Genomic DNA, 27336 nt, shown 5'->3' with positions numbered 1-27336 from the left:
AGAGCTGAAAAGAGAGGGATCTCAGTGGACCTGGAGAAAACAGCCAACAGCCAGCCATTTCCCCTCAGTGTTGCTGGGGCTCCGAGATGTTGCTCTTAGGGCTTATCCACATGGGAGCATTTCTCCGTAGCAAACACACTGCTTTTATAATCATAATAGATTTGGAAGGTCCACATTTCATGCCCAATGGTAGCTTCAAATCCATTGTCCATTCACACAAGTAGGCCTTCCTCTGGGAGGAAGTGTCACTGTTTCCTTCTGGCCCCGCCCTCTCATTTTACATTTTTATTCCCTCTGGTTGCCCAGTTACTGGGCATGTGCAAATATTTTTGACCTGCGCAGTATTTCCACTCCCTCCTGCTTCCTACTTCCTGAAGTTTGGCAGTTAAAAAGAAGTGGGGTCATCTGCCCCTCTTTCTATGCTGCCCCTTGCTGAGTTAATTTTTCCGTGATGGAAAAACAAATATATCGATATTGTAAAGAAAATATCAATATCAATATCAGTATCTTCTCAAAATATCAATACCAATACTGATATTTTCTCAAAATATTATAAATCTTTTATAGTTATATTAATAATGGTATTTTTCAGGCAACTTTTTTTTTAAAAAACCACTTACATTCTTTAGGGGGGGAAACAGGAAACCAGGCACGGAGAGATGTTACTTCAAAATTATCTCTGCAACGACTGAGAATATGAGAAAGAATGATAAAATCGAATGGCAATTCCCGTCGCTGGTTACAAGGAGTGAAGGAAGTTTACTCGGGGAGAAAGAGAGGAAAGAAGGGAGGGCTGCAGCAAAGGGTGAAGCAAAGCGCCTACAAGGAGGAGCACAGTGCAACTGAGATGGTTTTTTCTTTCCTTTTCGCATTATCAGCGGATTGGGTTAACACGGATTTAAAGGGGAAAACTGCATGATAGCTTCTGCTTGTCTGCAATGTCATGCGAACCATGTGAATTACAAGGGGATGCAGGTAGCACCAGACACAGACTAAATCGCTGTGTGAATGAGCCTTCAGTGGGCGGAGAAAGGGAAAGAGCTGAAAGTGATGATTCACCCGCCCACTAAAAACCATCGAAGCAAACTGTCTTCAAAGACATGTGGAGCAGAGTGGAGCCATATTGTTCTAAACTTATCATAGTATCAGCTGATTGGGTTATTATGGATTTACAGGGGGAAAACTGCATGATAGCTTCTGTTTACCAGTAATGTCATGATGTGAACCATGCAAATTAATAGGAGATGTGAGTAGCGCCAAACACAAACTAAATCACTGTGTAGATGAGCCCTTAGTAAGGGCCAGTCTGTGGGGAGGTAGATTGAGGTGGTAGAATCCTGGAGGGTGCTACTTCAGACAGCAGGTAGGGGGCATGCTTCCCCCATGCTCTGAAAAAAAGGAAAAAAGCTTGCATGGCATAAACTAGCATCTCAGAAGAAGAGAGCCCCTCTTGGTGGCCATGCTTGTTGATCAACAAGCAGTGCAGGGGGATTCCTGTGTGTGATTCTCTCACTATCACCTACAGCCTAAAGTGATTCAGTGGGATTCACACGGAGTCATATGCAGAGATAACACCAAGTACATTCGCCTGAGATGGTAGAACGCCACCTCAAAGTCTTGGGGAGCTTTTGGGGGAGACTTGATGCTATTGCCTCTTTCAGGATATGGGTTTATTCTTTAACTTTTAATTTTGTTTTAAATCTTTATACTTTTATTGACTGTAAGTTGCTTGAGTTCCCCTTGTGAAGAAAAGCAACTAACAAATTTAATAAATAAATAAAACTTGCAACTGTCTGTGTATGTGACAATTCTGAATGTTTACCTATATTTCTTCATATATGGAGTTGTTGTTTTTTATAATGTAGGGAATGTTTAAAAATTGCATCCCCCTCCCCCTGTGGTACAGCCCAGAACTCTACCTGCGTAGCTTGCACTTGAGGCATCTGAGCAAAAATTTGCTTAACACTCCTATTAACTTGGATCCAGTTGCTGGAATCTGCAGGAGGGGGAGAGGTCCTGCTTGTGGGCTTCCCATGGGCATCTGGTTGGCTACTGTGTAAACAGGATGTTGGACTAGATGGGCCACTGGCCTGATCCATCAGGCTCTTCTTATGTTCCTATGAATTTGTTGAAATATTTACAAAGTTATTCACAGGTACTTTTAAGGAACTGTCAGAACACCAACCACCTGATTGCAGGATATTGCTTCATAAGCTATGATGTTTTTTCCTTAAAACATATGGTTACACAAGCAGCGTTACTTATAATGAACTGTTAATATTTTTAATCATTTTGTTCATGATGAAGTCCACTTCGGCAAGTATTTGTGGGATGGCTGCTTGCATTTTGCCAACGATTGTCAGACATATTATTAGATCATTATCAATACATAGCCTGCTACTGTATTTTGCCTTCATAACAGTTATTGCTGAAAAGCCAGTCTCCTAAAGATACCTACTACCAAACATCAGCAGCACAGATTGCTTCATCAGCAAGCTCTGGACACTCACTGGTAACTGAGTAATTTTGGCAACATAAAGCCAAAATTCAGATAACCTCACTCCCAGAAATTTATCTTTGAGGGTCCTATCACATGACAATTCAGTGTTGTCTTTTGCACAAAGACAACTTTTTAGACATTAGTGACGTCACTGAGTGATGGTTCTTCAACATAAAAGTAGTGGACAAATTTTGACTAAGCAAACTTCAAAGCACCTTTAACTATTAACTAACCCTGGCAGCAGATCCTGTGGCTGTTTGCCACAAGGAGCTATGCATCACAGGAGAACTGTAACAGTTATTCAAAACAACTCCCTGATTGAGCACCTTGTGGTGAACTGCCACCAGTCTGTTGCCAGCGGTCAGAGAGCGGTTCTCAAGTGTTAAAATATAAGACCCTTCTGGTGTTCAGTTACAAGTGTCTCAGAGCACTACAATATGTCAACAAAACAAAAAGTTGTAAGAGGTATCCATCATACCATCTAAGGATTAAAAGCAATAATTATTTAAGGCTTGCTTATACAGCCCATGACCCACTTGCACACTCTTTGTAACCCACTTGTTGGTCACGACCCACAGGTTAGGAAACCCTGCCTTAATGGAATGGAAGCTGCTTATTGATAAGGAAGCATAGAAAACTTTCTTCCACATCCTTTGGGCAGCCAGAACGGTGCCCGTAAGGCCATCAGGTTGTATGCCCATTGTGGATATGTTTCAAGACCACATAAATTGCCTTGCCAGGGCATTGGTTGTAACAATTTGGAGGCAGCCACAGGAGGAGGGGCAGTTTCGTTGGTGCCAATTGCAGGCCAGCACCAGCCGGCAGAGGGCACCAGACTGCAGGGTCCCTCTGCAGCGGCGGCACTGCCACCACTGGGGGCTTACATAGGCCCGGCTGCGTCATGGATTAGCTCACTGAGTGCGACAACCCAAGATGGCGGGGAGCATGTTGATGTCTCCCCCACCATCTTGGGTGATGGTAAGCATGCGTATGCAGCATACTGTCGCAGCACCACAGGAAGTTGCACGGCCAGCCCACACCAGTGATGGGGGGGTGCCACTCCGTGATCCATGTTGGCATCGGGTCATGGGGTGCATGTCCAGAAACCCACTGCCAGTGCAAATCACAGAGCGGGAGCTTCACCCACCCAGCCTCAGCACCAGGGCCACTCTCAGCACCAGGGGCCCTTGGACAGTGTCCAACCTGGTCCTGGTCCCAAGGTATAAATTCAAATTGGCTCCAAGCATTCTTGAGTCAACAAAAATGCAGTTTCTTGATTTTGGAATTTTTTTTTGCTTAACAAAATGTGCTTCAAAACAAGTAGCTTTCTTGAATGCAGGCTGCCAGCACTCAGCATACAATGAGCAGTGGGGGGGGGGTCATGGGGGTATGCCAAACAGCCTTTCCGGGACCCTCTTTTTTCTCTTTAAAAAGAACCCTCAAGAGCCTCCAAAGACACAAACAGAAAAAAGTCCCTTGTGACTTTCTCCTCTCTTTAAACAGTGAGCTGATTCAGCGGCCCCTCATCCCACCCCCATATTCCCACTGGGGATTTCTGGGGTGCACATTGGCACTTCTCCTAGACTGCTGTGTGTGGATCTGTCTGTGGGCCAATGCTGATGCCTGCATTGATTTGTTTAAGTGTTTTCTCCAGCCGCTCTCCAGCCCCCCTTCATTAATCACAGCACTGAGAGAGAGATTTAAATACATCCTCTCTGTCTAGGGACCGTGTGGGTAGTTGTAATTCTTTGACTGTGGGGGCCGTGGTAGTGGGGAGAGGGAACACAGATCAAGCTCAGGGTGATGGAATGGGGCAGGACTGGGGGCTTAGAGAAAAGAGGACTCCTTCTCTAGGCTCCAGCGGCAGCACTAGGGCCAAATGTGTCCCTTTGCCCAATTTCAAAAGCCCTCCGCAAAGGGTCAGTTTATCTGTCCTTCTCACAGCAGAACACTGGGTGGGGTGAGGGAGGAGAGAGGGGGCTGGTTCCACTCACTCTTAGTTCTGGCCCTGTCCACTGCTGGCTTTGGCCCCATCCACAGCTGGCATGTGGTCCCCAACAAATTAACCCTGGTGGGTTGTGGCCCTTGATAAAAAGGGTCACATCCTGCCCAGCTGTAGTTCCTAGCTAAAGAGATTTCTTTAATGGACTTTACAAAAGCAAGCAGCTTTTGATTAGCAAACAATCAAGGATTTTCATGACCCCCTCCCCCCCAGCTAGTGAAAATGCACCATTTGGGGTTGACATGGAGCCCGTGAATGAGACTGAAATCTGACACCCTAGCAATGCTGCAAAAGTTTTATACCACTTTCACTAACACAGTTTTCTCCAAAGAAGTCCTGTTAGTAAGGTGCTGGAAAGTGTGTCTGAGGTCTACAGGCCTGCTAATGGCAATCCGCAGGGTGCTTGGAGCAAGAGAATGACAGCTAAAGCAGGTGGAGTCAGTAGAGTTGACAGACCCTTAGGGGGCTTTCAGACAGATGGATCGTTGGCACAGTGACAACAGTGCTTTGTTTTGTTTTTTTCCAGAAAGAGTAACAGGTGGAGGGAGTATAAAGGCCAGTATGTTGGTTTTATTTTTATTTATTTATTTATTATTTGATTTATATCCCACCCTTCCTCCCAGCAGGAGCCCAGGGTGGCATTTTGATGGTGGCATCTGTAATGTATTGGGTCAGTGTTACTATGACTGTGGTTTTTTATGTCTTTAATCTATTGTTCTTAGGGTTGCCAGGTTCATGGCCTGAAACTGATCCTGTATCTTTAGGAGAAGAGAAAGTCAGCCAAGTGCAGGTGTTCTTGCAACACTGTAAAGAGAAAAACCACAAGGTGGAATTCTCCCTTCCTCCTGCACAACTTTTAAAGATACAGAAGCTATCTTGGTTGCCAGGCCCAGCCTCCAAGGGGTCTTCTGTATCTTTAAAAGTTGTGCAGGGGGAAGGGAGAATTCCACCTTGTGGTTTTTGTCATTACAGTGTTGCAAGAACACCTGCACTTGGCTGACTTTCTCTTCTCCTAAAGATACAGGATCAGTCTCAGGCCATGAACCTGGCAACCCTAATTGCTCTGCCAGTGATTATTTAGGGCTGCCTGGACAACACATTCAGGCATGCCCCCTGTGGGTTTTTCTTCCTGTTTTTTCTTCTTCTTCTAGAATGTTCAGTAAAGGAAATCGTGGCAGCAGAAAACTCTCCTCTGTCTTTTTTGGCTAAAGGGCAGCAGGAGGACTTAACACTGGCAACAAGAATAAAAACATTAAAGCTCTAGGCCTAACTTCATCTCTGGGGAGAGAGAGTAAAAATGGTCACATTGAGTAAAGGGCCGGGGGGAACCAAGGCCACAACAGGATGGCTAGCTGTATTGGAAAGACTGCTATCTTTGATCGTGCAACAGAGGATCGGACACTATGCACAGTGAGGACTGAGCAGTATTTTGAGGCAAATGAGATTGCTGCTGAAAAAAGAGTGCTTGTTTTACTGAGCTTTCTGGGAGGCAAAGCATACAATGTACTGAGATGTTTGACTGCCCCACAAAAACCTTCACTATTCAGCGTTGCGGAATTAGTGAAAATAATGCAGGAGCATTTGGCAGCGGCATCACTAGCGGGAGTGCGGGGGGTGCGGACCTCCGGCGCACACCCTCCCAGGGCATGGACAGGGATGGCTGGTCTTGCGCACGTGCACACACACCACATGCTCCAGGATGGTGGTGGAAGGCCCGTACCGGCTTCACTGCCAGCGAGTGGGCGCCTGCTGTCGGTCTTGCCCGCCCGCCTCCAAGGAGGAGTTGGCTGCGCCGACCTGGAGCGCTTCTCTGCTCCTTTGCCAGCCAACGGCACGGGGCAGGGTGGCTCTGGGTGTCACCCCCCTCAGAGTGTCACCCAGGTGCGGTCCGCACCCTTCGCACCCCTGTAGTGACGCCCCTGGCATTTGGCACCAAAACCATTATGATTGCAGAGCGTTTCAGATTCCATAAACAAAACCAGGAACAGAGAGAGTCCATTGCAACATATGCAGCTGAACTTAAAAGATTGTCTGAGCATTGCCAATTTGGTGAGGGGCTAAATGATGCTGGTCTGTGGAATTCTGAAAGAAAGCATTCAGAATAGACTGTCAACAGAGGCAGATTTAACATTTAAGAGAGCAATTGAAATTGCTGTATCTATGGAAACTGCTGCCAAAGATACAATAGAGTTGCAGTCAGGAGTGAAAGCAAACATGAACAAGCTTACAATAACATGCAAACAGAGGACCGTAGGTTCAAATGAACTGTACTATTGTTGCAAAAATGCTGTTCGTTTCCCTGGTAGGGTTACTCTGATTTACCACCAGGAACAAGAAGTCAGTAGTCAGTCGAGGGTTCAACTCAAATTTATTATTCTGCAGAATAGAGACACACTCATCGCTTATGCGTAAAGTGAGCTGCCTGCCATATTCCTGAACAGGCCTTGTTTTATACCTTATCTCAATGATGCTATATGACAATAAAAAGTTACAAGCAAGCAGTTTAGTAAAACGAAACTTAAAGATATGTCATCACCTTTTGGGTATCTGCCAATTACATCTGCATAGACAAGATACATCAGAATTCCCAGCTAGTTTCTTTGTTCTTATCTTAGTACATTGCAATCTGTTCCTTGAGACCTTCAAAGTAGCTGTACTGTAGTTCCGTTATGCACACAATCTGGATTTTCTCAACACTATCATGGCAAGGGTTCACACACATCAGCTCAATGCAGATTTAGAAATGAAATGTGCAGAAAATGCAATAAAATGGGACATATTCAGAGAGTCTGTCGCTCAGGTAAAAGGCAACCATTTGCTAATGACAGAGACAAAGGGCTTGATCACATGGAGGTTTAATGTGGATCTGGTGCTTTTTGCAGATCCTTTTAATTTGGACTGTTTACATGACGTTTTTGCCAACATGAGTGCATTCAGCTGCTATTGCCTTTAAATCTGGATTAAATCACTGCGATAAAAATCCGAAATTGGTTTGAAAATCCACACCCGCTTTGGTGCCCACCTGCTGTGTAGCCGCTTTCTCCGCTGTTTTTGGCTGCACGGGTTGTTCGCCATTTTAGATCCTCCCTTTCTTCACCCCCTACATGGTCTACAGACATCATTTTGTTTCCTGCTGCTGCCGGACAAACTTCCAGTCGCTCTAGCCTTCCTTTCCCCCACTTCCCCCCCAAACAAGCTTCCTCCCTCAGTCCTCTAAACCGGCGATGCGCTCCATTTACTTGCTATTTTTACTTTTCTCTCACCATATATTTTTGTATGTTATGCTTAGACGTATGGTGCTGTCCTCGTCGCGATCCTCAGTGGCCCTGGGAGAGTGGCGGCAGCGGCAGAGGAGGAGCCCCCACTCGGCCCTCGTTGTATCTCGTATGCTCTGGCCTTCTTTTCCCCCACTTCCCCCCCCCCCAGGTTCCCTCCCTTGGCCCTTTAAACCAGCTATGTGCTCCGTTTACTTGCTATTTTACTTTACAAGCCGGGCGGGGGCAGCTAGGGAAGAAAAGGGGTGCTTTGCTGCCACTCTCCCCTGCGCCTCTCTCTGCTGGGGGGAGGAGGAGCTACTTTCCTCCGCGCCAGTTTGTGGAGAAGAGACCAGGCGGGTATTTATATAGGGGCAGTGTGGGCCAGTGCAAACAGCCCCTCCTGGTGGCAGCGGTGGAGACAGCGAGCAGTCCTGCCAGCCAGCAAAGTCTGCCCTCCCTACAGCCAGCATGAAAGCTGCCCGCAACCGCGGAGGAAGAGATGCAGTCCAGGGAGCAGGACTTGCCCCAGGATGCGCCAGGCTGGGACACAGCCCTGGGAAGCTCCTGCAGAAGCCCTGTTGCAACGAAGGTCTTGTTCACAAAGAGGCTGAATGCGCATGCACACACAAACACAAAAAGATTTACACCGCACACTGTAAACATTTCATTCTTTCCTCACAAAAAGTAATTTGGTGTCAGTTGCACCCTCCACTGTCTCCTGGCTAAGTGTGAAATTGACAGAAAACCCCTCCTCCATTAGCCATGGGGATGTTCCGGAGGGAGTTAAGATGTAAATTTGGGGGCAGGGCCACAAGGAAACAGCGATACCAATAAATGCAAACATGTGTGGATGCAAAACAGCAAAACAGCAAATTGGAAGGTAGGGAGGACAGACGTGTATGAACCACGGAACTCTACTGCGATGGGAAAAGCTTCAGATTCAATATGGATTTTTAGCTCTCATGTGAACCTGGCCCAAGATAATTGATCAAGCCACCACTTTAACAAAGGTGCAGAAGTGCATGCTGTAGAGGAAGAACCTGATAATTGAGGGGAAACAGGGCTAGCTAGCCTGGAAACCTGTAAAATAAAGGGTGGACTAAGACAAGCAACAGATGTGCTGAACCAAACGCTTCAGAACTACAGTTGCAAACATATACTGGAGAAAAGATAATTCCCATTGGAATGACAGCTACTGTAACCCTGAGGTATAATAACCAACAAAAGACATTGGACTTATATTTCTGAATCACCACCATCAACACTTGCCCTCGAAGAAGACATTCCACCAGTGGTTGCTCCACAGTCACCAGTACCACCAGACACATCTGCCTGTGATGACTGGCGCTATCCTACTTGAATAAGAAAGCCACCACAGCGCCTAAATTTGTAGAGATAAATATGGGTTTATATCCAGCAGGGAGGAGTGTAGTGTATTGGATCAGTGTTATTATGACTGTGATTGTTTGAGTATGTCTTTAACCTATTGTTCTGCCAGTGATTATTTAGGGCTGCCTGGAATACACATTCAGGCATGCCTGCTGTTTCTACTTCCTGTTCTTTTTTCATGTTCTAGAATATTCAGTAAAGAAAAATGCTGGCAGCAGAAAACTCTGACTCCTGTGTCTGTTTTGGCCAAAGGGCAGCAGGAGGACTTAACAACATCTTCATGTGTACACTGCAAAAACTTGCATGCATGGCATGAGGAGCACTGAAACCCCACAATAAGCACCCTTATAGTGAGTTTGTGGCTGAGGTTTGATTTGAGACTCCCACTCTGAGCCGCTACTGGAGTGCCTGGCTACTTGGCAGACTGAGACTGGATGAACAGCAATCTGCCCTCTGGAGTTTACTCTTACTCTGGAACTGCAGGTGAAGTGGGGTGTAGGGCAAGGGATGTCTTGCAGAATTCTCCACACCCTCGTCAAAGTACCATTTCCTGGGGGACAGCCACGCCGGTTACACGGACAGGTGTAGAATCAGCGTGTCTTTCTGGGGCATCTATAAGATATGTCCTAGTACACCCCTGCATTGTGCTAGGCTACCCTAACACTGTGTGTGTCAACATTCTTGTGTCTTGTTAGACAGTTAACACACTAGCCCTGAAGTTTTGTGTGCTTCAGATCAAAGTGCTACTGCACAGATCCTTTTGCAAGATTCAAACGCTTCATTCTGCCAGGGTGCCTTTCAACATTTCAACATGATAGCTTTTTTAAGTAATGTTTTTGAAGATGTTTTGTTTGAATGTGTTTTAAAGTTTGTTTTTATGATGTTTTTAGTGCTTTTTTTTTTGCCACCCTGGGCTCCTGCTGGGAGGTAGGGCAGGATATAATAACAACAACAACAACAACAATAATAATAATAATAATTTCTCTCTTTACATCTCCTCTTCTGCAGGACCCTGATAAATGCCGCCTTCAGTGAAATCAAAGAAGCCGCCTTTGCTCATCTCCCGTTCTTGCAGTTCCTGTATGTCTCTGATTCTCTCCGTCTCCCTCTGTCTGTCTATCTGGCTGAAGTTTTGTCTTTGGAAAGGAGAGTTGTTATCCTGAGTTGTGCCACTACCATGCCAAACCAGCCAAAGATCTTTACCAATGGAGTGGCTGCCTAGGACAGCAACTGGCAAAGAAAAGAGCAGAATTCCTGTTGCAGCAGTTGAGAGAGGATGTCCTTCCTCGAGCTGCCTGGACAGATAGACTTTTGCAGCTTGGAAATAGCAGGGGGTTGGAGTAAGGGCAGAGGGTTTCTGCTATATCGTAAATGCCATAGGGCAAGGCAAGGAAAACTGATTAGAGCTGTTCATTCAACTACCTGGCTGGTTGAAACTTCTGATTTTCAGGATCTACTTCATGTTTAAAATTCTACCTCCAGCCTTTGCCTTTATTCCTGTCATTTCAACTACACTGTCTGGAGTTTCTTAAACATTCAAGATAACTTTCTATGAGCTGAGTTTACTAATTCAAAGCAGAGCACAGCTCCTGTGCAAACCAGATACAAGGAGAATTGCACAACTGTTTGAAACTGGAAATTGCATCTCCTTAGCTCCTTTGTAAGTTAAGAGAAAATGTGCATAACCTGAGCTGCTAGGTGGCACTTTTTTCCTACATGATCCCAGATTATAATGTACAGAGCGGAATAGTAAGAAAGACTGGTGCAACCAAAGATTTGCTAGAGAGGTTGGCACCATATGACTGAAGTAAGTGAACCAAGGTGGCACTTGCCATAAGGGAAGATACACCATCTGCAGGGTCACTGGCAAATGAGTTTGGAAGGAAAACCCCTTCCTACCATTAAATATGTCAATTTGAGGGTAGAGCAAAAATGTTAACTCTTTTAAAAATTCTTTTACCCCACTCTTCAGAAAAAAGAAAGAAAAAACTCCCAAAGTGGCTTGCAAATATCAGTAATAAGACCATCCCTTTTCCCACCTTGCTTGCATTCTAAATTACACATCACAAAAGGAAAAAGGATCAGGAGGCAGGAGGAAAAAAAGCAAACCCAGGCACTAGTAAATTTTAGTTACAGAGTTCATGTAATGACCAGCTGGAATGGAAGGAGTTCAAGGAGCAGAGCAGCCAAAAGTTGGTGTTCTCTCCACTGAGCCAACTGAGAGGCGCTGTGGTCCTATCTCTCCCTCTGCTGGAGCCTGATGGAAAGCAGGCTTCCTGTGGCACTCAAAAAGAAATATTAAACAAAGTATTTGTGGGATTTGTTGTGGTTCTGATAGCACTGTCCCATCTCACTGTTTTAAAACACTGTGTCTTCGTCTTTGCAGGTTATTGAATTCCAACAAATTTTCCTTGATCGGGGACAATGCATTCACTGGACTCTCGCACCTGCAGTACCTGTATGGGCCACTGACAACTTTTCTCTAGCCCCCAGTTGGAATATAGCATGTAGAGGGGATGGGGGCACACTGGGGCAAAACTTTTAGTAGGAGACAGTGCTGAGAAGGGGGGCAGCCAGAGCAGGTGTATGCCTGGAACACATGCTTGTAGGCAGGAGGGACTGGGACAGGCCACCGGGAAGGGCTGCTGTTTTTGTCTTGAAGCAAGGCCAGCCCATCTGCAAAGTGAGCAGGTCATTTGCCCAACGTATGTTGGGCCTGCGTGAGCAGCTCCAGGCATCCCTGCCTTTGCCACCACCCTGCATCTGTACTTTGGAGATGCTGCAGTTGTCTAGCAACTGCAAACTCTTAGGGAGAGGGAAAGGATTGGGGGAGATGCTCATCCTTGGAGAGGGCTGGTGAAGGGAACTGGGAGTGGGTGGGAGAGAGAGAGCCAAGGGCTCGCCCCAGGTGGCCACATATCTGCCAGACCTGTCTGGAAGTGTTTTAATATGGGTGGAGCATATAACTCCATTGGCTGGGGGGGAGGGTTTAAGCAACATCAGACTGCAAGAGCTGTAAAGGATCTGTCCTGCTCTTTGCCTTAAGGTTCATCGAGAATAACAACATCCAGTCTCTGTCAAAAAACACCTTCCGTGGACTCAAGACTCTAACACACCTGTGAGTTATCGCTAGGGATGGGTGAGAATTTTGATTCACTTTGCATTTCAAGCAGAATTTATCAAATTCATAATTTCCGAAACAATATGAGAACCGAAACACAGCCGGCCTTCAAAATTTGAATTTATTAGAATTTTGGAATGCAGTTCGCCAACTAAACAACATTTACAAACATGCATATATTAGGGGAAAGTGTGCATAAAAATGAATACATGAGTGAAAATGACATGCAAAAAGGCATAAAATGATGAGAAGGCTTGCAAAAATGTGTACCTTTGTAAAAATAAGATGAAATGGACCACCTTCAAGTCGATTCCGACTTGTGGCGACCCTATGAACAGGGGTTCCATGGTACGCGATATTCAGAGGGGGTTTCCCATTGCCTTCCTCTGAGGCTGAGAGGCAGTGACTGGCCCAAGGTCACCCAGTGAGCTTCATAGCTGTGTGGGGATTCGAACCCCGGTCTCCCAGGTCGTAGTCCAACACCTCAACCACTACACCACAAAACCACCTGCAAAAATGTGTTTATTTGGAGAAATTCACACTAAAATGGTGGAGAATTTTCATGTGGATTAAAAAACAATTCGCAGATTGCTGCAGAAATGTAGAGAACTAAATTTAACTTTGGAAAAATGAGAAACTGGGAACTGAAACAGACACAGACCTTTCCACCCCTAGTTATCACTTGTGCATAAGCATTCACAAGCTCGTGAATTTATGAATGGCATGGAGAAAGTGAGTAGAGTAGAGTTTTTCTCCCTCTCTCGTAACACTAGAACTCACACACATTTAATGAAGCTTAATGTTGGAAGATTCAGGGCAGACAAAAGGAAGAGCTTCTTCACACAGTGTGTAGTTAAACTGTGGAATTCACTCCCACAAGAGGCAGTGATGGCCACTGAAAATAAGGTTCTAAATCAAAGACAACGCATACCATGCCAATTTCTGGCCTGTGCATCAACCTTCATTGGATTAATCTCCCTGGTTATATTTGCTCAGCAGCAATCTGACGGAATGAGGAGGGAAAACACCCACCATTAACTCAGAACTGTAACTGAAATAAATATACCGGTTTATTAAAGGAATACAGTTCATAAGAATTAGATTTTGTAATAAAAAAAATGATACAATAATAAATAATGCAACGAAATAAACTGAAAGTTACATTGGTAACGTTCGCACAAACATAATGGTGCTACAGGATGCTGTAGAAATGTTGGCATGAAATAATGCTTTTCAACATAGAACAAGTAAATTAATGATTGAAGATGAAATGAACCAGTAATAGCATAATGATGAGGTGGGTTAACAACATTAGGAAGAACTGAGATAAGTAATACCTTTGTGTGGAATTCAAGTTACTTTGGTGCAGAATCTGATTTGTGTGGAAGTCAGAAACCAGCATGTAATCATGTGTGCTCTGGTTGTATATACGTATGGTATAGCACAGTGGGGAGGAGAGCCCCCAGCTGGCAGTTGCGGACAAGGAAGGGGCTGGCTGGTGCAGCTGTGGCAAGCTGAGCAGGCCCTAGCCATCTGGGGAGGACTAGCCTCAGAGGGAGGCAATGGTGAACCCCCTCTGGATACCGCTTACCATGAAATCCCCATTCATTTCAGGGTAGCCATAAATCAGGATCGACTTGAAGGCAGTCCATTTCCATTTCAAACATTCAAAGCGACGCTTATGCCAGAAAAAAAGGGGCAAGCTGGTGCACACATTGTGGAAGATTCAAATATTATGACACTGTGGTCTTAATGCTTGCAGCAATAAACAGTTGAAAAAAGGTGGTGAATATTTGCACTTTTGAATGGTTTTTTAAAAATATTTCCAGCAGTCATTCCACTGCAGGCACTCCTTTCAATGAAATGAAATGAAAATGGGGGAACAGCACATGTGGCACAACCCAACCCTTCTTCCTTCCTGTCTTCCAGTTCTTTGGCCAACAACAATCTGCAGAAGCTGCCCAGAGACCTCCTGAAGCCCTTGGACATCCTGAGCGACCTGTAAGGTTCCTCCTCGCTTTGGTGTGCGTAGTTCAGCTCTCCCTGTGCCTTTTGCAATTGAGACTCCCTGGTGAGCTCCACCCACCCATATTCATAGCATACCAAGTTCATGGCAAGTTACAAGAATTTCACCAAAAATGGCAGACCTGAGCAATGACTGTGAAGGGCTTGGTGAAAACTAGATTCAATAATTCAATTTCATCTGAAGGCAATAGGAGAGATATAAGCATGCATATAATTTTCCTTTCAAAATCAGTGAGACTTAAAAGTAGCAACTTAACTTTGAAGTGTTGAACTTTGACTGGATTGGCCTCCAGGGGTCCCTCCAGACTGACGTTTTAATGCAGGTTTATTCTGTCATGTTCTTGACACAATAACAGGACATTAGTGGTGGATTTCTGGTACCACATTGTTGCTGTCCAGAGTGGCCACAGCATAAGAAAAATAAGCCAGAACATTTGTGGTATGAAAAGTTATGAGATTTCATCAGGAAGTTACAGCAGACATCCTTTTTATTTTACATTCAGGATGGTTTGTTCTCATGATGCTATCGGGGAGGGGGGCATCATACGTTACCCCACTTTCAGTACTGTTTGCACCTGCAAAGGTTTGGGGGCAGCTATATTGCTTCATTTGCAATCAGAGTATGTCCTGTAATTTCCTGATTAAATCCTGATACTTTTCATACCATAAATGTTCGGGGTCGGTGGGTGGGTTGTCCTGTTTTTGTTGCTCTCCGGCCTCTCCAGAGAGCACTAATGTGGTAGCATTGGGGAAGCATCACCAAACAACTAATAAAGCAGGATAAGTCCACCACTAATGCACTATTATGGTGTCAAGAATATGCTGCAGAATAAATACGCAATAAAACACCAGTCTGGAGGAGGCCTTGTTTTACAACTCAGCAGAGCCATTATTAAAACATTGATGTCAGATGAAATTGAGGCTTTTCAACTACCTATCAGGGTAATCGGTTGCGAGCCATTGTGGTGCAGTGGTTAGAGTGCTGGACTACAACCTGGGAGACCAGGGTTCGAATCCCCACAGAGCCATGAAGCTCACTGGGTGACCCTGGGCCAGTCACTGCCTCTCAGCCTCAGAGGGAGGCAATGGTAAACCACTTCTGAAAACCGCTTACCATGAAAACCCTATTCGTAGGGTCGCCATAAGTCAGGATCGACTTGAAGGCAGTCCATTTCCATTTCATCAGGGTAATCCAAAGATACACTGCAGAACTTTCCAGAAGAAAGGGCAGGCAGATTATGAAAAATGTCCCTATGCGGACTGTGGTGACCCCTCTATTCTAGCCTGCTAGTAAGACTAATGGAAGCCGGTTCAGGGATTATCAGAAGCACCTTATTATTGTTTATTTATTTCATTTATACCCTGCCTTTCTTTTCATGAAACCCAAGGCAGCTTACAGATGGTTCCCAGGCGGTCTCCCATCCAGGCACTGACCAGGCCTGACCCTGCTTAGCTCCAGCAGGGACTGGCCTCAAGTGCCTTCAGACCATAGCCTGGGCCTTGTGGCTTGTGGGAAATCCTATGTGCCAACTCAGCGCATCTCAGCCCAGTTAAAACGCCACATATGCTCTTCAGAAAATAGAAATAAGGCATTATTTGGTTCTTGAATCAAGTTGAAACAATCGGTTCACATTTTCTAACCCTGCCCTAAAGGGGGCGGAGCTTTAGGGCCATGCTCAGCCCAAATGTACAACTCAAGCTTTCAGTACATACTCAGACTGTGCATCTTTTTGGGGTGGCTGCTCCTGAATGGTCTCTTCCACAGAGACCTCCGGGGCAATTCCTTGATCTGTGATTGCAACATCAAGTGGTTGGTAGAATGGATGGAGAGCACCAACACGAGCGTACCTGCCATTTTCTGCGGAAGCCCCCCTCAGTACCAAGGCCAGATGATCCGGGACCTGCCCCTCAAGAATTTTGACTGTGTCACCACAGGTAGGAGCAGCTGGTGTTTGCAGGGCCTTCTGAGAAATGGGATAGCATGCAGAAGGACATGGGGAGCTATGGATATGATGCCTGGAATTTACCTGGATTTCAGACCCCTTTCGTTTTGTGAAAAAAGCAAATTCCTAGGCAAGATACATTTGAAAAAATACAGACAACTTCTGCAAAAGCCTTGGGTGCACAGAGTATGGTTGTTAACTTTATTCCTGTCAAGGTTCCTGTGCCTTTAGCTGTATGAGAGGATCAAATTCTGCATGCAAAGCTGTATCTATAACCCTATCTGCAGTGCTGGGAAAAACCACCAGCCGCAGGTAGTGACCGACTGCTTGGTGTTGAATCACTTGATTTTCATAGGCTGTGCCTGATATTGCCACCCTTGTTATGAACACAGCTGAAAAGATATTTTCACAGGGGACACTGAAGTGGAAGAAGAACAACATGGCAGCCTTTCTTGAAACAACGGAGAATGAGCCCCCAATGGCAGAGGCTGCCTTGATGTGGCTCTAGAGTCAACCGCCAGCAGGGCTGGAGAGATGGCAATGAAACTGCTAGCTAGTTGTTTGTAGACAATTTCTATGCTGCCCTTCAGAATAAAATAATGAGGGTGGTATACATTAAAAGGAGGGAACCATAAATATATTAAAAAAGTGCTACAGACATAAAAATAGTGGAACAGCAGTCACAATACAGAATAAAAATTCAGCTGGTGAAACGACTGTTAAAAATGGCTTGCATTTCATAGAATCATAGAATCGTAGAGTTGGAAGGGGCCTATACGGCCATCAAGTCCAAGCCCCTGCTCAATGCAGGAATCCAAATTAAAGCATATCCAACAGGTGGTTGTCCAGCTGCCTCTTGAATGCCTCTAGTGTTGGACAGCCCACCTCCTCCCTAGGTCATTGGTTCCATTGTCGTACCACCCTAACAGTCAAGATGTTTTTCCTGATGTTCAGTCGAAATCTGGCTTCCTGTAACTTGAGCCCATTATTCTGTGTCCTGCACTCTGGGATGATCGAGAAGAGATCCCGGCCCTCCTCTGTGTGGCAACCTTTCGTGTACTTGAAAAGTGCTATCATAGCACCCCTCAGTCTTCTCAAGGCTAAACATGCCCAGCTCTTTCAGTCTCTCCTCATAGGGCTTTGTTTCCAGTCCCCTGATCATCCTCGTTGCCCTCATCTGAAGCCGTTCCATGCTGCAAAATATGGGTGGGGGGCCTTATCCTGGCACTGGAGTAACAGCCGAGTGGTCCCAGGCTTCCTTGGAGATAGCGTTCTGGAAGTAGGACATCACTATCGAGAAGGTTCTCTTCCAGCTGACCGCTGTCTCGCTTCAGGTGGTGGAGGGGACCTAGAGGGTTTGATGATGGCCATAGAGTTCAGGCACCCTCATGTCATAGGTGGTGGTTCTCCGTGCTGTTTAGGGTTTTTATAAGGGATCAGCTGGACTTACATGGAATGCAGAGAGAGTCACTTTGGTTCTTTTCTGCATCAGACTTCGTCGTGCATCAGGTCCTGCCTTTCCAGTCTGTGTCTGCAGAGCCTTTCCTGTACGCCAGTGACCTCTATGTGGCTTTGGCCCAGCCAAGTTCCAGCAGCTGCACCATCCTCAAATGGGACTATGTAGAGCGCAAGCTGCGGGACTTTGACCACATCCCTGGTAAGGAGCAGATGTTTCAATTGGGCTGGGAGGGGGTCCTTGTGGTTGGCGCCAGGAAGAGAGAGGACTGAGAAATGCAGCACCATCAAGCAGCTTGCTTGTACCCCTGCTCCCTGGCATGTTGGCATATATGAAGACTGAAAACGTGCATTTGTTGCGCACGTGTATGATAGTTGTAGGTGTACATCCTGCAGAGGCCGATTTCTGGAAAGAGGTGCTGGGGGTTGACTAGGCTTTCTTTTGGCCTGCCTGGAAGCCCCAGGTGTAAGAAGGGGAGAGTACCACGTGAGGTCACTGCTCCCCCATATTCTGGACTCCTTCCCTGTATTTCAGTATCCATTAAAAAAAATGCCAGAGTTTAATCATTTGTTGTTATGTGCCTTCAAGTCGATTACGACTCATGGCGACCCTATGAATCAGTGACCTCCAAGAGCATCTGTCGTGAACCACCCTGTTCAGATCTTGTAAGTTCAGGTCTGTGGCTTCCTTTATGGAATCAAGCGATCTCTGGTTTGGTCTTCCTCTTTTTCTACTACTTAGCATTTATAAAGAGATTTGAACGTTCAAAGTGCTGCACATATATGGTTATTACTATTACTACTATTAATTTGCATGCCACTTTTAACACCATCATTACAATACCGAATTTAGTACGCATTCTGTTTCAAAACATAATGCAGCAGTCCAAGCAACCAGTTCATTTCAGTTATGATAACATTTTAAATTCATGGCAAAATAGACGGTATCAGTCCTTAAAACAGTATCAATATATGCTATTTATCAATGTGAAAATCCACTGCAACAAAACCTCCAGTGCACCTAGATGATAATAATGTTATCCTCAGAAGTGCCCAGCGCAGGAAAGGGCAGCCGGATTGCTTTCAACTGCCGGTATAACAAGTGCTTGATGCAGAAGTATCACAACACTGTGCGGGGAGTTTCCAAAGACAAAACACACCTTCCAAAAACTCCCCACCTCTCCCCACCAGGAGAGTCACCAGTATCCGCGCTCTCTCTCTGCTCTTGGGGCCACCGCCGTAGAGGCCCTTCTCAAGGCCTTCTGCCTGTACTTGCACTTTACTGGGGTGCTCTCTGAGACAGCCACTGTAAAAGCCCCACGTCCCACCTGTTTCCAGCAGGTGGGTTGGGGCTAGAGTCCCTTCCTTTCCGAGTCCTGTGACTCAGTCCCCGGTTGCCCCTTTCTCAGGGCTATGGGGCTGGCCCCTGTAGGGTCACCCCAAGTGGGTCAGTTCCACGGTATCCTTGCCCTGGAGGGTTTGGAGGATGGTTGGGGGGGCACTTTGCCAAGCCTCCCGCCCCCCACCCCCAGTGGGCAGAGGAAGATGCTCCAGGAGATCCCCGGGAGAGCAGCTCCTCCTGGGGTCTCTACTGCTTCTCCTCAAAACGCCCCTCCCAGGCGGCTGCGCAAGACTCTTCATGCTCCCGGAGATGAGCTCCATCCTTCATCGGTCCCAGACACCGGCAGCTGCTCCCTGCCCTGCTCATCTCTTGGCCTGGCCTGGCCCCTACAGAAGTGGCATGGGGCCTTCTTCAAGGGGCCGTGCTGGGAGGAGCCCTTTCCCCTGCAGACCTTCACCGTTACCCTCTTGCAATCCTTATAAGTGCCCTGGGCTCCTTGGGGAGGAAGGGTGGGATAAACATTTAAATTACAACAATCCTCCTGTCTGGTAGACCAGTATGATTATCCTCATATAGCAGATGGGGGGGGGGGGGGCTGAGAGAGAATTTGTGGCAGAGGTGCGCTTTTGACCAAGGCCTTCCTGATTCAAAGCTGGGCCTCTCATCCACTATACTATGCCAGCTCTTTACCCCTTGGATGTGTACAGAAAAAGGTGCAAGCAATACTCAGAAAGCAGCAGGCCTGCTCTTTGCTTGTAGTGTTCTGACTAATGAGTGCAAAGTCACTGGAATGACTGGCATGCACTGGGACTTATTCTTTTTTATTGTTGATGTCACTGGGGTTTTTTTTAGTTGAAGCACTTTAAACATACAGGATTACTTGCATAGTTTTTGGTATTTCATTTTGCATTGCACATCAATGACATAACCCATGCCTTGCATGCAGATGGCCCCAGATTCAGTCCCCAATGGCCTCTACGGGTAGGGCTGGGAGGAGACCCCTGTCTGAAATCCTGGAGAGCCACTGCCGGCCAGTGCAGACATGAGTGAGCTAGATGGTTCAATTCAATATAAGGCAGCCTCCTGTTCCTTTCTGGTGACTGTGATGGCTCTAGAGTGGACCCTGAGCCTCACCACAGCCCTCAAGTACTCAGGGCTGCCTTTCTGTGAGTGACAGAAGTAAAAGCTGATGAAATGCTTTATAGTGTAATTTAAGTTAATTATTTAATTTATATCCCACCTTTTCTCCAAGGAGCTCAAGGTGGCATACAAACATGGCTCTCCCCTTCATGATTTTATCTTCACAACAATCCTGTGAGGTAGGTCAGGCTGAGAGATATAATGACTAGTCCAAAGTCACCCTGTGAGCTAAATGGCCGAACAGGGATTTGAACCCTGGTCTCCCAGGTCCCAGTCCGACACTCTAATGACTACACCGCACTGGGTTTATAGTCTGCATCTGTGCTGGAATTGTTTTGAGGCTTTTTAAAAAGATGTTTTAAAGATTTAATTTTAAAGATGCTTTGTTTTTAAGATGTTTTAAATATGTTTTGATGTTTTTGTTTGCCACCCTGGACTCCTTCTGGGAGGGAAGCCAGGATAACAACAACAACAATAATAAAAATAAATAAATTAATAATAACAATAATAACAATAACAATAATAATAATAGTAAAAATAGTAACAATAATGTGTGCAAGAACAGAACTGGATGTCCACATCCATTTAGACTGGCATATAGTGTATTTTTGCGTGGGATGATGTGATGCTACAGAGCTCAAGCGACGGGCTTTTCTGTGCTGATGCTTCCCAATGCTCCATTCCAGCTCACTCAGTGGTCTACTGCAAGCCAATTGTGGCTGAGTCGCAGCTGTATGTCGTGGTGGCCCAGCTCTTCGGCGGCTCCTACATTTATCGCTGGGACAGCAACACTGACAAGTTCATCAAGATCCTAGACATCGACAGCCAGAAGATCCGTAAGCCCAACGACATTGAGGCCTTCCAGATTGAAGGTGATTGGTTCTTTGTCATCGCTGACAGCTCCAAGGCAGGCTCCACCAGCCTCTACCGCTGGAACCAAAATGGCTTCTACTCCCATCAGGACCTGCACTCGTGGCACCGTGACACTGACGTGGAATATGTGGAGACTGATGGCCAGCCCTGGCTCATCATTTCCAGCAGCTCCCAGGTGCCCATCATCTACCAATGGAATCGTTCGCAAAAACAATTTGTCCACTTGGGCGATGTGGCGGAAGTGATGGACGTGCAGATGGTCAAGCATTTCCGAATCAAGAGGGACAGCTACTTGTGCCTGAGCCGTTACATTGGCGACTCCAAGGTGGTCAAGTGGGAGGGTCTGCGGTTCACGGAGGTGCAGACCTTGCCCTCCCGGGGTTCCATGGTCATGGAGCCCTTCAGGGTGTCTCAGCACCAATACGTGGCCCTGGGCAGTGACTTCTCCTTTACCCACATCTATCTTTGGGATGAAGAGAAGCAGAGATTTGAGAAGTTCCAGGAACTCTCGGTCCAGGCCCCACGAGCGTTCCGCCCCATCCCCTTAGAGGACATAGATGTCCTACTGGCCCCCAGCTTCAAGGGAAACACACTGGTGTACAAGCATGTTGTGGTAGACCTCAGCTTGTAGGGTGGATAGGTCATTGCTCTCCCCCCCCCACTGCACCACACCACACATGCTCTTTCCCTGGGGGTGCCTCATGCGTTAAGTAGCATGTGGGCACTGTAATCACTTGGAGCAAGGCTGGTTGATCACTGTCCCTGAATCAACTTGGATGTATATGCAATAATACATACCCCTGGACCTCATATCATTATGTCCATGCAATATAGACCAAGTGTCTTGGTTGAAACTCAAATCTTGCTGCCAAAATTTGAGCACTGAAATAACTATGTGCATGTTCGCATGCGTGTGCGCACCCACCCACACCACAACTCATTGGAATGGCTGCCACACACGGAGGGGACTTTTTGAAGTGATCCCCTGAATGTACATCCTCCATGAATTTGTCTCCTCCTCTTTTCAAGCCATCCAAGTTGGTGGCCATCACTGTCTCCTGTGGGAGCAAATTCCATAGTTTAACTATGCACTTTCTATACAAAAGAAGTTCTTTCTTTTCTCTATCCTGAATCTTCCAACATTCAGCTTCATTGGATGTCCACGAGTTCTGGTGTTATGAGAGAGGGAAGAACACCTTTTCCTGTTCACTTTCTCCATGCCATGCATAATGTCATACACTTCCATCATGCCCTTACTTGCCTTTTCTCTAAACTAAAAAGCCTCAAATGCTGCAACCTTTCCTCATAGGGGAGTCACTCCATCACCTTGATCATCTTGGTTGCCCCTTTCTGAATCTTTTTCAACTCTATTCTTTTTGAGGTGAGACAACCAGAACTGTCCACAGTGTTCCAAATGCGGCCGCACAATAGATTTGTATAATTATGATATCAGCAGTTTTATTTTCAATCCTTTTCTACAGGCCCCTAGCATGGAATTTGCCTTTTTCACAGCTGCCACACATTGGCATGACATCTTTTTCAAGCTATCCACTAGGACTCCAAGGTCTCATTCCTGGTCAGTCACTGCCAGTTCAAACCACATGAGCATCTATGTGAAATTAAGATCTTTTGCTTGAATATGCATAACTTTACACTTGTTTACATCAAATTGCATTGTAGCGCCCATTCATTCGGTTTGGAGAGGTCCATTGGGAGCTCTTTGCAATCCTTTTTTGTTTTAATAACCTGAACAATTTACTATCACCAGCAAATGTGGCCACCTCACTGCTCTTCCCTAAGACTAGATAGTTTGTGAACAATTTAAAAAACACAGGTCCCAATACAGATGCTTGGGGGATTTCTACCTCCCTCCATTGGGAGAACCGTCCATTTATTCCTACTCTCTGGTTCAACCAGTTCCTGATCCACAATAGGACTTCTCATCATATTCCATGGTTGCTAAGCTTACTCAGGAGTCTTTGACGAGGTACCTTGTTGAAAGCTTTTTGAAAGTTCAAGTACATTATGTCAGCTTGATCACCTCTACCTATATGCTTGTTGACACTCTCAAAGAACTCTAATAGATTAGTAAGACAGGACTTACCCTTGCAGAAGTCATGCTGGTTCTTTTTCAGCAAGTCTTGTTCTTCTTTATGCTTGGCTACCTTATCTTTAACAATACTTTCCACCAGTTTTCCTGGGACTAACCGGTTAAACTAACCGGCCTGTAATTTTGGGATCCCTCCAGATCCCTTTTTAAAGATTGGTCTGACATTGTCCACTTTTCAGTCCTCAGGTACAGGATCTGAGGGACGTTACATATTCTTGTTAGAAGATCCACAATTTCACATTCAAGTTCTTTGAGAACTCTCAGGTGGATACCATCCAGACCCAGCGATTTGTCAATTTTTGTTTTGTCTGTTAAGACTAAGACTTCATCCCTCATCACCACTATTTGCCTCAGTTCCTCATATTCCCTTCAAGTTTGTTCAGGGACAGGGATCTGTCCTATATCATCTGTTGTGAAGACAGATGCAAAGAATTAATTTAGCTTCTCTGCAATCTCTTTATCCTGCTTTAGCACACCCTTCACTCCCTTATCATCCAAGGGTCCAACTGCCTCCCTAGGTGGTCTCCTGCTTTTAATGTATTTAAATTTTGTTGTTCTTTATGTTTTTAGCAATGCGTTCCTCAAATTAGTATCCCTTATTGCCTGCTTGCATTTCGTTTGCCAAAGTTTGTGTTACATTTTATTCTTGTTGTTTGGTCAAACTTCCATTTTTTGAAGGAAGCCTTCTTGCCTCTAATAGCTTAATTGAATCTGCTCATTAACCATGCTGGCATTCTCTTCATGGTGGTGGTACTTTTCCTGATCTGCAGTATACACTCCAGCTGAGCTTCTAATATTGTGTTTTTACACAACTCCCAAACATTTTGGGGTTATTTCACCCTCTGGACTATGCCTTTCCACCTCCTTTTTACCAAGGAAACTTGGTAAAAGTTTTGTGGAAGTTTCCTCCTTGAAGTAAGATGTGACCATGTTGGATTTTCTAGGCAATTGGCTATTTACATGTATGTTTAATTTAATAGCTCCCAATTGGTTTGACAACACTTGCATCTCCTGGGCGCCACTTAAGATTAAGTCCAGGGTTGCTGCCCCTCTGGTCAGTTCCATGACCAACTATTCTAGGGCACAGTCCTTTAGGATACCTAGAAAATTTGGCTCTTTGCCATTATTGGAACACGTATGTAGCCAGTCTACGTCAGGCTAGTTGGATGCTTCCTCAATTTCATTTTTCATCTCAAGAACTCTCTGAGCATTTTGATCAGGGAGACAATAGCATATCACAAATACTAAATTACTCTTGGGGTCTGGTATCACTATCCGCAATGATTCTGTGGAGGAGTCTGCCTCTTTTGGGGTTTCTAGCTTGCTGGATTTAATGTCCTTTTTCACGTACGCAGCGACACCACCTCCAATACGTCGTTCCCTGTCCTTCTTATAGTTTATATCCAGGGATCACCGTGCCCCACTGTTTTCGCCATCCCACCAGGTTTCAGGTATGCTCACTATCTCAATGCTGTCCTCTAAGACCAAGCACTCCCGATCTCCCATCTTGGCTCGGAGGCTTCTAGCATTATTAGCGTATAGACACTTGTATACAGTGTCTCTTTTCAAGTGTCACTGGCACTTGTGTTGAGACCATGGTGCTTTTGCCTCTCTGAATTGCTATCCCGGGCCCCTGTACTCACCATGCCAAGTTCAGTAGGGGACAAAATTTCAGAACTCCTAATCTAGAGTGTTTACATTAATTTTAGTCCTCTGTATTGTTTGCCTTGTGGTAGTGCAGAAATCTGTGCTTGCGCGGTTACCTAGTAACCATAGGCAGTGAGACTAGCACTTCTTGTTTTTTTAATGGAATCTGAAAGAAACTGAGCATGCTTGTTTCCCTAGCAACCAGAAGGAGTGGAAATGTAAAATTAGAGGGGGTGGTCATTAGGAAACTGCATGATTGATCCTTCATAGAGTGTGTGAATTGAAAAGACCATCTTTGCAGCTAACATTGAGCATTCACTGCAGATGGTGCAAAAAGAAACAGAGGTAAAAACAATGTCTTTAGTATGAAGTAATGTTGCTGTGTGGATAAGCTCTAAGGTTGTTGGTTTATTGAAGGAGTTCAAAAGGAAATACTGGTACGTATTGGGGTCTTAAAGGTACTTGTTGACAGTTTCTGAAGACTCCAGAGACACCACTGCTGACCCCATCCTCAGGCCCAATTCCCTAAACCTCCACCCCAGCCACATACTCCCACACAACCCACTTCAGCTGCTGGGGACAACCTGCCTCTGTACCACAACGCGTCTCTGGTTGCCCTCCTGGCTACTTGGACAGTTTAGCCAATTTTTAAAACCTACTTGAGTCATTTCCCTCTGGTAAGACCTTTTCACCAGGCAGCCTCTCAGGCCGCATATCCCAATCTTCACCACACAAGTATTAATAACACACTGGGTATTCCTATACAGGCCGTAGCTATTCTCCTCAGCTTTTCTCTCTGGTCTTTCCCCCTTTTTAAAATTCCAGCTTGGTTATTAAAGTAGTATTTTAAGTCTGCATCAGTCAGCTTAAGATGCCTCTCCAAAACAAGCCATGTGTAGAAGGAGGCTAATAATTGTGTTTTGAGCCATATATATAATAAAACTGTACCAAATCCCATCAAATTTGTCATCATGAGTGTTTTTGAGTCTGGATGTTCTTTGTGCTGACAACTTTCCCATCAAAGCTATATACCATATTTGTTGATACCAATATTCAGACATTTGGGGGAGTCACAGATTTCCAAAATTTAGCAATAATTAACCTGGCAGCAGAGAAAAATAAAACTAATAGTTCTTTGTGATGCAGTGATAGCCCTTCCCCATCAAAAAACAGAGAAGAGCATTATTTTGGGAACTGGAGAAATTTGTTGAAGCATCTCCAAAAACGTTTACTTTGTGAGCATTGCTGCCATGTATGCAAATATGCAGAGCTTATGACAGCACTCACTGGTACAGAGTACTGGCACATTTTTTAAAAACCAAAAGAGCACTAAAAATATGTACCTAACTCACCAACCAGCAGTTGGCAGAAGCTGGTATACGGCTTAAGTTGAGGGTGTGTGTGTCAGATATCATTTGCACACCATTTTCAGGGATAGTTCCCTTATCCTAGCAGAGGTTGATTCAAATGGACCACTAAACCACAAGTTATTCCATTTAGCAGGGTCTATGCCCACTCATAGATCATTTTCCCAACTTTGCCTAAGGATGTCCAGATCACTCATTTGTGTGCATAATTTTATAAATTTTATAAATATCAGAAGTTAAGCCTTTGTCCATATAAGAAGAGTGAAGGATGAGGGTGTTCAAATTTAGTGAGAAGCCTGGTGGCCTGTTTTTGCACCAAAGGGGTTTCAGCAACATGCTAAATTTTATGAATTTGTATCTAGTTATATTTTAGAGTCCCCAAGTTATCTGCAGTTTGCAAACCTGATAACGGAAGTGTTTTTAAATAAGCCATGTACATGAAAAAAAAAACACTCTTTCTGTTTCCAAACTTTATACTGACTGGGTTAGGGTTGGCATGCAAAGCGTGCAGGGGCCCTCAGTAAAAACATAAAATATTTTGGCATCTATGTTAGTTAAGGTAATAGAAATAGGCCAATGGGATTCCACTCCCTCTTTGTCTTTATTGGGTTTCGGAATGACCACAATTCTATTTTCTTTCCAGGAGTCCCCTTTTAAATATCATTGAGTAGCTTCAACATAAATGGTAATAAGGAACCCTCATTCTTTTTATAAAACCCCACAGTAGATCCATCACGTCCTGGGGCTTTAGCAAGCTTTAGGCATTTAATTGCCCCAGGTCCCCAGATGTTGTTGCACTACAACTCCCATCATCCCCAGCCAGTGTGGCCACTGGGCAGGAATTATGGGAACTGGAGTCCAGCAACATCTGGGGACCCAAAGGTTGGGAAAGGCCAATCTAGAGTAAAAGGATCATTTCATAGAATCAGAGTCGGAGGGGGCCTATATGACCCTTGTTCAATGCAGAAACCCTAGTTAAAAACCAATCAACCTTGGTACACAGCATACCTAAGACATTGAGGGCACATCCGGGAAAAGTTACTCACAACTAAGTTATTGGAGTCTGGTACATACAGCAGTAGAGTGTAGAAATGTACGACATGGTAAGGCTGTTTTTTAAAGAACTGATGGAATATTATTTTTTTAACGTTTATTACTCCTGGGA

At 45.2% G+C, this 27336-nt stretch overlaps 1 protein-coding gene across 1 annotated transcript; it reads left to right on the top strand.

Moving 5' to 3' along the window:
* Positions 1-7795: 7795 nt before the first annotated feature.
* LGI3 (leucine rich repeat LGI family member 3) lies at positions 7796-25745 on the top strand. Its single transcript, XM_061593353.1, has 9 exons — positions 7796-7886; positions 9520-9631; positions 10157-10228; positions 11535-11606; positions 12195-12266; positions 14199-14270; positions 16060-16229; positions 17730-17894; positions 20861-25745. The coding sequence occupies exons 1-9, from the start codon at positions 7796-7798 to the stop codon at positions 21676-21678; spliced, it is 1644 nt and encodes a 547-aa protein (XP_061449337.1). The 3' UTR covers positions 21679-25745.
* The last annotated feature ends 1591 nt before the right edge of the window (positions 25746-27336 follow it).

Source organism: Rhineura floridana, chromosome 12 (genome assembly GCF_030035675.1).
Source record: "Rhineura floridana isolate rRhiFlo1 chromosome 12, rRhiFlo1.hap2, whole genome shotgun sequence".
NCBI lineage: Eukaryota > Metazoa > Chordata > Lepidosauria > Squamata > Rhineuridae > Rhineura > Rhineura floridana.
This window is presented reverse-complemented; position numbering and strand designations above follow the sequence as displayed.